At 38.7% G+C, this 12573-nt stretch overlaps 1 protein-coding gene across 4 annotated transcripts in view; it reads right to left on the reverse strand.

Annotated features, from left to right (window-relative positions):
- Positions 1 to 2822: 2822 nt before the first annotated feature.
- Positions 2823 to 12573, reverse strand: part of SLC25A14 (solute carrier family 25 member 14) — a 33724-nt gene continuing 23973 nt past the window's right edge. For all 4 annotated transcript variants that reach the window (XM_007992681.3, XM_007992680.3, XM_007992679.3 and 1 more), the window contains 4 exons: positions 11100 to 11224; positions 10182 to 10317; positions 4213 to 4293; positions 2823 to 3271 (listed from right to left, as the gene is read on the reverse strand). In XM_007992681.3, the coding sequence (XP_007990872.1) occupies positions 3230 to 3271; positions 4213 to 4293; positions 10182 to 10317; positions 11100 to 11224 (384 nt within the window). In that variant the 3' untranslated portion in view covers positions 2823 to 3229. The remainder of the gene's footprint in view (positions 3272 to 4212; positions 4294 to 10181; positions 10318 to 11099; positions 11225 to 12573) is intronic.

Below are 12573 nucleotides of genomic sequence, written 5' to 3' on the forward strand. Positions count from 1 at the left end.
TACAAATTTTGGTTATCATTTTATCCCTTCAAATATGACTTGCTAGGGGAAAGGATGTGGGTTGTGGAAGACAGCAAGCAGAATTAGGGATTACTTCAAGGCCTGAGCCACTAAAAGGGTTTTTAGGGGCAAATCCAGAATTTTGTTTTGTGAAGTGTCATTTAAGACTTTATTTTTTAGAGACAGGGTCTTGTTATGTTGTCCAAGTTGGCCTTGAGCTCCTGGGCTCAAGTGATCCTCCTGCCTCTGCCTCCTGGGTTAGCTGGGACTACAGATGTGTGCCACTGAACCCAACTTCTATTAGACTTTATGAGTGATGTAAAATAAACAGTGGGACATAGAAGTAAGGAGTTCAAGGGAGAAGTATGGGCTGAGGATGTATATTTGGAAGTCACCAGCAGATATATAGTACTAAAACCATGGAAAACACTGCCCTACTTGCTCATACCTTTAGTAATCCTTAGCTTACAGCCGTTTTCCTAATAATTCAAAAATTTTTTTTTTTTATTTTTTGAGATGGGGTCTTGCTCTGTCGTCCAGGCTGGAGTGCAGTGGCATGATTTTGGCTCACTGCAACCTCCGCCTCCCGGGTTCAAGCGATTCTCCTGCCTCAGCCTCCCTAGTAGCTGGGATTACAGGCCACCACGCCCAGTTAATCAAATTTTAATTTAATTCAATTTAAATTCCACAGTATTTGTTGAACCTTTCCTATGTTTTAGGCATTTAATCAGATCCTTTGGATACAGACCAATTCATTTACTCATTTAACAAATGTGTACTAAGTGCACATAACTGTATAAAGCACTGAGAACCCAGTAGTGAACAAAACTGACATAATCCCTATTTTCATGGAACCCCAAATGATGGGAGATACAGAAATTAGTGAAATAATCACACATATATAATACATAGATATAAATTCTAATATGTGGTATATGAAATTATAATGAGGAAAGTTATTTACATTGGGGGAGAGGAAATCACTGGAAGGTTTTTCTGAAGGAATAATATTTAGGTTGAGGTGAATTAAAGCCATTTTGCAATGGATATAAATCCTTCAAGAAACTATTTTCAGGCCAGGCACAGTGACTCACACCTGTAATCCCAGGACTTTGGAGGCTGAGGCGGACGGATCACCTGAGGTCAGGCGTTCGAGACCAGCCTGGTCAGCATAGTGAAACCCGGTCTCTACTGAAAATACAAAAAGATTAGCCAGGTATGGTGGCAGGCGCCTGTAATCCCAGCTACTCAGGAGGCTGAAGCAGGAGAATCGCTTGAACCCGGGAAGTGGAGGTTGCAGTGAGCCAAGATCACGCCACTGCACTCCATCCTGGGCAACAGAAAAAAAAAACTATTTCAGCCTGTACTATTGTGAAAAAATAATGGGTTCCCTTTTGCTAATTTGGGGATGAGTAGGGTATCTGATGGATATAGTAAATGTTTTTAAAAATTAATAATATAAACAATGAGATACCACTACACACCTATCAGAAGGGCCAAAATCCAAACCGATGACAGCACCAAAAGCTGGAGAAGATGTGGAGCAACAATAGCTCTCATTCATTGCTGTTGGGAATGCAAAATGGTACAGCCACTTCACAAGACACTTTGGCAGTTTCTTACAAAACTAAACCTACTCTTATCGTACCATCTAGCAATTGTGCTCCTTGGTATTATATTTACCTAAATGAGTTGAAAATGTCTATACAAAAACCTACACACAAATATTTATAGCAGTTTGATTCATAATTGTCAAAACTTGGAAGCAACTAAGATGTCCTTCAGTGGGTGAATGAATAAACTGGTACATCCAGACAGTGGAATATTATTCAGTACTAAAAAGAAATGACCTATCAAGCCATGAAAAGACATGGAGGAACCTTATATGCATATAAGTAAGTTTAAAAAGCCAGTCTGAAAAGTATGATTCCAACTATACGACATTCTGGAAAATGCAAAAACATGGAGACAGTAAAAAGCCTCAGTGGTTGCCAGAGGTTAGGGGAGAGGAAGGAATGAATAAGAGGGACATAGAGGATTTTTAGGGCAGTGAAACCATTCTATATGATTCTATAATGATAGATACATATTATACATTTGTCAAAATGTATAATGCCTTATCCTCATGGTAACATCGACTCTTCCTCTGTCTCAGCTCAAGTGTCATTTCTGCTATGAAGCCTTTGGCAAATCCTCTAGGTAAGGCTGTTCCTCCTCTGTGCTCCCACACAGCATTTTGTTTATCTCTCACATAGTATTTAGGTCCTACTGTAATTATTTACTTACAAATCTGTTCTTCCTCTATAATGTGAGCTTGAAAACAGACACTATGTCTTAGTCATTTTATAGTCCCAGAATCTAGACATAATAGATACATAATAAATGTTGAACAACTTAATGAATGGATAAAGATGAAGAACTATTAATTCCACAAATATCTGAGTGCCTACAATGAGCCGGGCTCTGTTCCAGTACAAAAAAAGTAGCCAGAACTTTACACCTGTAAGATGATTAGAACCCTGGGAACAGGCTTCTATTTTAAGCCTTTTTTTTTTTAGCTTTTTACCTGTAGAAACTTCCAAATGAGCCACTTGCTTGTTTATTCATGTTTAAGAAAGAACCACCTGCCCAACGTTTAGCAGTGGCATTATGACCATGAATGGCAGTGGGAAAACACAACGCACTCATTTTCATCTCATAAAAGTGCACTTTAAGAGTCCAGTCTCAATTTCATAGACATCTTCTCTTTATTACTCTCTGGAGAATATAATTTCAAGAGTTGGCAAAGGAGAAAATAGTAAATGAGGACAAAGACAAAGTGATTCTGCCAATAAATACTTTAATGAGAACCGAGGTCTGTAACACATATAGCAATAACCACCCTGGCCTATGCCTTCTGCTCTAGCCCAAGTCTGGGGCTAACCAATTACATTTAACCACATTTGGAAAGCAGGCCGTTTTCAATGTCACCCATCAGTATCCATCTTCATAGAAGATACCAATCTGGGGCCAGAGTCTCAATGTTAACACTTTCTCTTGGGGAAAAGTTAACATGGTAACACAAACATAGAAATAACTTTGAATCACCCCACTGTTCTTCCATCAGGAGGCTCTTAGGAGACCAACGGCTTGGTAAACACTTACGACATTGTCAAAATACATCAGAACATGGGAAAAGGGCAAAGGAGTAGAAAGGCTGGCAGGGCTGGGCTCACATATAATTCAGTTCTTAGATTTGAAGCCTCTTTAGCTGCTCGTATGTAATAAAAAACTGGAGTAAGTCAAGGAAGATCACCAGGTTGATACTGAACGCCAAAGCTAGTTCTAAAATTAGCATTGCATTCTCTTAAATTAGTCTATGCTATTCTAAGCTTCATTTGCTTTAAAATCTTTTTTAAAACACCACCTGTCAAATCAAGCATGTGTTGAGTGCCTACCATGTGCCCATTTAGATCACTAGCATCGAACAACATAAACAGAGTAAAACTCTTAATGTATTTGTAGTCTTCAGGGGGAAACAGGACAAACACACACACACACACACACACACACACACACACACACACACAGAGTAACCAAGAATATCAATGATAACATATAAGATCAGAGTGATTCCAAGAGGGAACGAGATACCCTCTCTCTGTCTACAGACCCCACAAGGGCAGGGAATTACTTTCCAACGCTGTGGTGCTTGCCATTATACACACAACACCACACACAGTATCCAATACATGGCTCTGCACTTAGGAGGCACTCCAAACACAACTGAAGGAGACAGATTCACCCATGAAGAAAGAAGCCTACTTGGCTGTGGATTCCATCACCCCATGAATGTCTTCTGTCCTGTTTTTATTTCCCAGCTATTTTGGTCCTACAGTTAGGGGTAGGAAATCTGAACCACCTCAGCATGGACTTTCCTGTAGGCTTCTTCCATCAGGGTTTCTAAAAACTTCATAGCCCCTTCCAGATTAACTGTGTTTGTTGTCATTTTGTTTTAAAGAGTAAAGTCTGACATATCTTTTCCATCCCCTTTAGTTTGTATTAGCCTCCAATTGAAAGCTGTTTCTCTACTTAATTCCATTCTCAAGGGTCACCAATGGGATGCTTGAGTTTCTCACTAGCCTAAAAGGCTTTAATAATCAAATTTTCCTTCCCATAGCCTAGAATTATCTGGGAGCTTGAAGCACTTGCTTTCATCCTCTCAAAGGATACAATGATGTTCCAGGGTCCAAGCCGAAGCCAGTTTGGCCAAAATCCTTTATAGAGTGCAAAAAAGCCCTCATGTTTCCACATCTGCAGGAAAGATATAACCAAAACCAGAGTGAATTCACCTTTCTCTACATTTGACATCACCTTCCACTCCCACCTCAGAGCAACTTATGGCTCCATGAATAGTCTTTTCTCTGAAGGTCCATTTTAAATTCATCTGTAGTCTAAATCCATCCACCCACTTAATCAATAAATATTTACCTACCATACATATGCAAAGCACCATTCTTGATGTTGGGAATATACTAATAAACAAGACAGAAGAAGTGTCTATGGTAGTCAGCCTCCAAGATGGCCCCCAATGAACCCTACCTCCAGTTATTTGTACCCTTGTGTAGCCTCCACCTCATAGTATTTGGTCTGTGTCACCAACAGAATACAGTAGTAGTGAACATATGTCACTTCCATTGCTAGGTTATAAAATATATATTATACATAATAAAGCATCTGTCTTATTCTCTCTTGGATTCATTCACTCTAGAGGAAACCATCTGCTATATGATGAGGAGAGGACTACATGGTGAGGAACTGAGGGCTCCGGCCAACAGCTGCACAAGTGATCATTGAAGCAGCTATCCCAGCCTGTCAGGCCTTTAGATGGCAGCAACCCTAGTTGACATATGAACTACAACCTCAGGAGACAGCCTAAGCTAGAATCAGCTAAGCTGCGTTGCAATCCCTGGCCCATAGAAACTGCAAAATAACAAATGTTTAAGGCAGTGAGTTTTGGAGTAATGTGTTACACAGCAATAGGTAACCTACACAGCAGTCTCTACCCTCATGGGGTGTATATTCTAGTGGGGCTGACAAATACACAAATTGATATATATTATATCCAAAAATAAGTGCTACAAAGAAAACTAAAGCAGGGTAAGAAAATAGAAAGTTGGGCAAGTTATTATTCTTCTCTGAGTCTGTTTCATCATTATAAATTCTATATAATGCCATGGCCTACCTCATGTGAATGCTTCGAGGATTACATGAAGAAAAATGTGAAGTGTTTTGAGTTTTGGTTTCCTACTTTATACAACAGGGATCTTATATACATGGTTATGAGAATTAAATGATAAATTATGCATAAACATTATAAACTGGTGGCATGTGCTGAATTCAGCCAGCAGAAACGGTTCATATATAATGGACAAATACCTACTAAGTAACTACAGTGTGTTAGGCATTGTGTTAGACATTGAAAAATGTTATTTTGCCTTTCCAATAGTGAAGTGAAACCCACCACAATTCTAAAAAAAGGAAATATTTGTATAAGACAATAATATGAGAAGCCAGAGTTGTAAATATCCTTTATCCCATCCTGTTCATTAAGTATACTAGAGATAATTGTCCTTACTAACCACTTTTGGGAACAAACAGTAAAATAATAAGCACAATATTTATGAAGATATAGTGGTAATATGTTTCCCCCAGTGGATCTTCAGCAAATAGTAAAGGTCTGAGACCAAAACTGATGTTGGAAAATTGTGAAAATCACCCCAAATAAAGCCCAGATGTGAATAACCTAGAACCTAGACTGTTAAATGACAAGAGACCTCTGAGAGACCATCCAATCTCATAATCTCTGACCTGGACTACCACAATAGACTTTTAATTGGTCTAAAATCTCTACCTAGAAGCTAGAACAATCTTTTAAAATTATAAATCAGAGCATATCACTTCCTGCTTAAAGCTCTCAAATGGCTTCCTGGTGGATTTCATTCTAATTACAAATTCTCTGCAAAGACCTGTAGGATCCTACATGATTTAGCTGCTGCCTTTCTCTCCAGTTTCATTTCCTACTAGTTTCTCCCTTTATTCACCACACATTCAGCCACACTAGCTTTCTTTCTAACCCTTGAACATGTCCAGCTTATTTCCAACTCAGACCTTTAGTAACCTGTTCCCTCTTTATGAAATGCTTTTCTCCCAGCTCTCATGGCCAATTCGTCATCATTCAGATCTCAGCTCAAATGTCACCCCCTCAGAGGTTTTTCTTGACCATCCTTGCTGAAGTAGTTCCCCACTACTGAGTCACTACTGCAATATGTTGTTGTTTTCTGCATAGCATCTATTTCTATCTAAAATTATGCTGTGCATTGTGTGTTTATTGTGTCTCCCTCAACTAGAATGTAATCTCCAAGAGATCAGAAACTAGCTTTGTTTGTTCACTATTGTGTCACCACCACCTAACACAGTGTCTGGCACAAGAAATTTTCCCGTAAGTATTTGTTGAAGAGGTGAACACAAAAACAGTAAGGGTCTCTAACACTCTTATGAGCCATCTGGATCTTTTTTTTTTTTTTTAAATTAAGAAACATGGTCTTGCTCTGTCGCCTAGACTGGAGTGCAGTGGCAAGCCTACGTAGCTCACTGCAGCCTCAAACTCTGACTCAAGCAATCCTCCCGAGTAGCTAAGACTACAGGATGCAAGCCACAGCACCCGGCTTGAATCTTTATAAATTTCCAAAAACAGTGACCAATTTCTTCACAACATGAGGACTGGGAGGCACCTTGTGGCATAAGGCAGTTGTGTGAAAACAAAGAACTTCTATAGACAAGCATAGACAAAATAATAAAGTATGACGCTATTATACATAATGGCAAAATAGAACAAAGTCATTTTAAAAAATGACTGCTATTAAAAATTTTTAGTAGCACATAAGTAAATGAGTGAGCAAATGTAAGTACTTAAAGGTTACTACCAACATAAAAACATGTTTCTGCAGATTCAAAACAGCATAGTGGTTGTAAGTAGAAACTTCGGAATGAGACAGATTGTGGATTAAGTCTCAGATCTGCCTCTTATTAGCTATGTAATCTTGTGTAAGTTATTATTTAGCTACTCTGAACCTGTTTCCTCCTTTATAAAATAGGAAAGATAATATTTACTCCACTTTGTTGTGAGAGTTAAAGGATATACTCCATGTACAGTGCCTGGGACAGAATAAGCATTCAATAAATATTAGCTATTACTATATTATTATATAGTAAATCTTTTAACCAATCTTCTTGAAACAGTGCTCTTACACTTGTCTATCTATTATTACTTCCTGTGTTTATCTCCTTCTATTAGAATCTAAGTGTCATAAAGACAGGGACATTATGGTTTACCAATACATCCTCAACAACCTAGAACAGTGCTTAGCACATAAGACAAACATTTCTTTCATTTTTTGGTGGCGGGTGGGAGGGGGTTCTTCAAGCGTCAGCTTGATTTTTTTCTTTTTTATTACTTGAATGAATAATCAAACACACTCCTCAATGCACAGCAACTGGCTTTTGCAAACACCAATTCACCAAACCTTCTAAAAAATATTAAATCCAACAGACTCTTTGCAGTCCTTATCATATTAGATCTCTATTGTATGTGACATTAAGTAACCACTCATTCCTTCTTGAAACTCCTCCTTTGGCTCCCATGACACTACTCTCTAAGTTTCCTCATCTTTGGTGTCTTTCCTAGGTTCCTCATCTGCCAAGATCTTAAAAACTGGTATTCTGGGCAGGGCACGGTGGCTTACGCCTGTAATCCCAAAACTTTGGGAGGCCAAGGTGGGCGGATCACGAGGTTAGGAGCTCGAGACCAGCCTGACCAACATGGTGCAACCCTGTCTCTACTAAAAATACAAAAATAAGCCGGGTGTGGTGGCGGGTGCCTGTAATCCCAGCTCCTCAGGAGGCTGAGGCAGGAGAATTGCTTGAACCCAGGAGGCAGAGGTTGCAGTGAGACGAGATCGCACCACTGCACTCCAGTCTGGGCATAAATAAATAAATAAATAAATAAATAAATAAATAAATAAATATTGGTATTCCGCAGTGTTCTTTCCTTGGCCCAGTGCTCTTCCCTCTACACCAGTGATTGTCAAATGCAGAAATACCAACGGGGGCTTTTGCCAAACTATACTTTCCAGGGTCTGAGAATTGCTGCCTCAGTCAATCATTATTACAGGAAAGAACTTTATAGTACTCTAGTATGCTGGGAAGGCAAAAAGGTTGTGAACTCTTCTACCTACTCTCCTTGGTCAACTCTCTCCACAGTTATATACCACCTGTGTGCTAATGACTCCATGGGCTTTTATCTATATCCACGAACCCTGTCTTGAGTCAGGGCTAGAATATCCAAATGTATCCACTGGATTTTCCTCATGCATATCAAACTGAGTATCCAAAACTATGATGTCTCCCCCAAGACCTGCTCCTCTTGTGATGCCTCTGTCAATGAATGTCACCACCTGGTCACCAACTCCAAAAACCCAGAATTTATCTTTGACACCTCCTTTCTCCCACACCTCTCCACATCTAGTCAACCAAATCTTGTTGACTCTATCAACTAATTCTTTCTTGACTCTGTCCCACCTTCTATATCTCCATTATCATGGTCAAGTTCAGGTCTTCATCCCCTCTTTCTCAGATTACAAGAGCCTTCTATTCAGCTTCCCTATCTGTAGGTCAGTGGTTCTCAAAGCGTGGTCTCCAGACTAGCAACATCAGTATTGCATGGGAATTTGTTAAAAATGCAAATTTCCAGGTCCCATTCCATACTTCCTAAATCAGAATCTGGAGATGGGTCCAAGTGAACGGCAGTTTAACAAGCCCTCCAGGTGATTCTGATGCATGTTAAACTTTTAAGAATCACTGCTCCAGGCTTATCCCCTTAGTAGTCTTCAACCTTGGGTGAACATTGCAGTCACCTGATATAGTTTAAAATATTGACACCTGGACCTTACTCCGCAGGTTTTGAGTTAATTGGTCTAAGGTAGAGGAGGGAGCTGAGAAAGTTCCCCCAAGTGATTCCAATGTGTACCCAAGATGAGGAACCACTGTGGTAGATCCAGTCTCCACAAAGCCAAAGTCATCTATTTAATGCAAAGCTAATCTGATTAAAAACTTTCAACAGCTCCCTGACAAGTTAAAAAAAATTTCAAGCACCTCAATATAGCATTCAGTATCCTTTATAATCTAACCCTTGGCCACCAATATGAGGAAAGCACCATAATGGAGAGGTAAATGTCAGTTTGAGGTCAAATGATCCGAGTTTAAATTCCAGTTCTACTTAGTGGCTGTGAAACCTTAGGCAGCTTACTTAATTTCAGTGCTGCAGTGTCTACCTCGTGGGGTAATGGTGAGGATTCAATGAACGAATACGCGTAAGTCTCATAAGGACAGTTCCTGACACACAAAAAAGCACTAAGTGGATGTGAGTTATTGTTATTCAAGATGCCACCATCTACAGGGAGCCTATCTCAATGCTTCCAAATTGAGAACTCTGAGTTTATCACTTATTAGGCTATACTGATTATCTGTTTGTATACCTATAGTACTTTTGTAATATCTGGAATTTCTCTCTAACTACTAAAATGGTGTCTAATATGTAATATTGTTAAACAAAACTGATAATAGGAGAGAAACCATATGGCAACATCATATTTTAGCCTCAATTTGTTTTCAGTAGCAATAATATCACCAGTAATTACGTAATACTTTTAGAATATTCAGTTCCCACAAACACAACAGCAGGAACTTTCAAAGCCACAGTGAACAACAGCATAACCCTGAACTGAAATAAAGTACAGGCTTTTTTCCTTAAGTACTGAGTTATCTATTGCAGGGTCTCTGTGTTGTATGAAGTAGGCAAATGGGGGATATCTGTCTTTTCTATCACTAATTCTACATGATACTATTAATAAAAGTATCCTGTATTTTAAAGCATTCAAATGGGAATCATTATATTAAATACCACTGCAAATTAGCAGATTGTTTAGGAGACAGCTTTTCTACCTGGGAATAACTGAGAAGCTACTAAAAAATATGATTCTTTCATCTTCAAAATGGTATGTAGCAACTAATAATAAGAACTGAAGGAAGGTCTAAGACATCAAAGAAAACCAAATTGTAACCCAAATCCACAATGTACTTACCTTTAAAATACCATCAACGGTGCCCTTATAGAGATCCACATGTCCCACGATTGCCCTCTGGTTCATCATGCGAGTTCGCACCACATCAACCGGGTTGGAGGCCAGAGCCCCAGCCAAACCACATGTAAAGCTGGAACTGAAAGGAAAAGTTTAAGTAGATTGACCCCACTTCCACTCCCTGCCCACTTAAACAGAAATTAGGCTAAATGTAAACTGTACAATATAAGTCAGACCCATCAGATAAAACCTGGCACTTGGCCTTTCATTACAATCTAAAGAGACAGGAAATTTTTCTAAAGAGACATCATTCAAAGGCTTCAGTTTTCAATCTGAAACTCAGCCTCTTTTTAAAAGGAGAGTTTCTAAACCTAATAAGATTCCTAAGTAGAAAGCATCATGCACCACCTATTAGTTACATAAATTTTTCAAACCACAGCATCATATGCCAAATGCATCTGAGTAACAAAATTATCATAAAGGTTGCAAGACAAAGAAAACGTAAAGTGAGATTAGCAACAGTCTTTAGCCAAAAAACTGTGCTTTAGTTTCACAGACCTTATTTACCCCTTTTTTTCTGATTCCCATTGAGAAAAGTTTGCTTTCTCAAATAAAATTAACCAAAGCAAATAATAGATGTGCTTATTAGATACAGAGGCTGTATATGGACAAATGTAAATCAGACAGACCTCTGATAGGCTGCTGTATTAGAAAATATTCCGAAGTACCCAGGCCCCCACAGCACCTGGGATTTCTGTGAAGTATAAAGTGTTCACAAGGCTTGAAGTTCTGATAATAGAAGAGACAAGGGTATTTAGGCCATACGTACCAGTTATCAAATTCCACCTGAGGATTTCAGTAAAAGAGACTTTTTGTACTCAAAATGCTGGAAATAAAATGAGCACATCCCATCCTACTTACACAAAGTGAGTTAAAATTGTATCACCCATCATTCCTGACAATATTAAGTGCTTCTTAGTAATATCATAGACTGGTAGCTCTACTCCCACAACGATGGCAGCACGCTGAGCAGTTGGAACCACACCCTACAAAACACAAGTGACATTAGGCACCAAGGAAATATAAAGGGAATGATGTCTTAGAGTGAACAAAATAGGTCAGGAGTTGAAAAGTAACAGAAAAATACAAGTCTGAAGTACACAGGTCACTCTTTCAAATCAATGACTAATAAGGGAACATTTACAAATTTCCAATTCACTTGCTATACTAAAAATAAAATAATTGATATGACACCCAAAGCATAAAAGACAAAAGAAAGAAAAAGATCAACTGGACTTCATCACAATTAAAAACTTTTGTGACTCAAAAGACACCACCAAGAAAGTGAAGAGCCAACACACACAAGGAAAAAATCATTTGCCACTCATATATCTGATAAGGGACTGGTATCAAGAATATATAAAGAACTTTTACAACAAAAAAGGCAAACGATCCAATTTTAAAACGGCCAAAAGACCTGAAGATATTTCCTTGAAAAAAGATACACAAATGGCCAATAAGCAGATGAAAAGATGCTAAACATCATTAGTCACTAGGGAAATGCAAATCAAAACCACAAGGACATTCCACTTCATACCTACTAGGAGGACTATAATGATTTTTCTTTTAAGTAAAAGAAGGCTAGGTGCAGTGGCTTATGCCTGTAATCCCAGCACTTTGGGAGACTGAGGCAGGAGGATCACTTGAGCAGGAATTCTAGACAAACCTGGGCAATACAGTAAGACTCTATCTCTTAAAAAGATTTTAAAATTAGCCAGGCATGGTGGCATGTGCCTGTAGTCACAGCTACTTGAGATGCTGAGGTGGGAGGATCACCTGAGCCTGGGAGGCTGAGGCTGCAGTGAGCCATGATCGCACCACTGCATTCCAGCTTGGGCAACACAGCAAGATCCTGCCTCGAAAAAAAAAAAATTAATTAATAAATAAGTAAGTAAAAGAGCAAGCGTTGGTGAGGAAGTGAAGAAATAGGAACCCTTACATGCTATGGGGCAGCCACTGTAGAAAACAATTTGGCATTTCCTCAAAAAGTTAAACACAGATTACCATATGAGCAAGCGATTTTACACCTAGGTATATAACCAAGAGAACTGAAAATATATGTTCATACAAAAATGTGTACAGAAATGTTCATAGCAGTATTTATAATAGCTAAAATGTACGAAGAACCCAAACGCTCATTAATTGATGAAGGGACAAATACAATATGGCATATCCACACAATGGAATTAATATTCAGCCATAAAAAAGAAAAAAGTACTGATACATGCTGCAACATGGATAAACCTTAAGATCAGTATGCTAAGTGGAAGAAGCCAGTCACAAAAGTCTACATATTGCCTGATTCCATTTACATGAAATACCTAGAACAGGCAAA

The sequence above is a fragment of the Chlorocebus sabaeus genome, chromosome X (assembly GCF_047675955.1).
Source record: "Chlorocebus sabaeus isolate Y175 chromosome X, mChlSab1.0.hap1, whole genome shotgun sequence".
Lineage (NCBI taxonomy): Eukaryota > Metazoa > Chordata > Mammalia > Primates > Cercopithecidae > Chlorocebus > Chlorocebus sabaeus.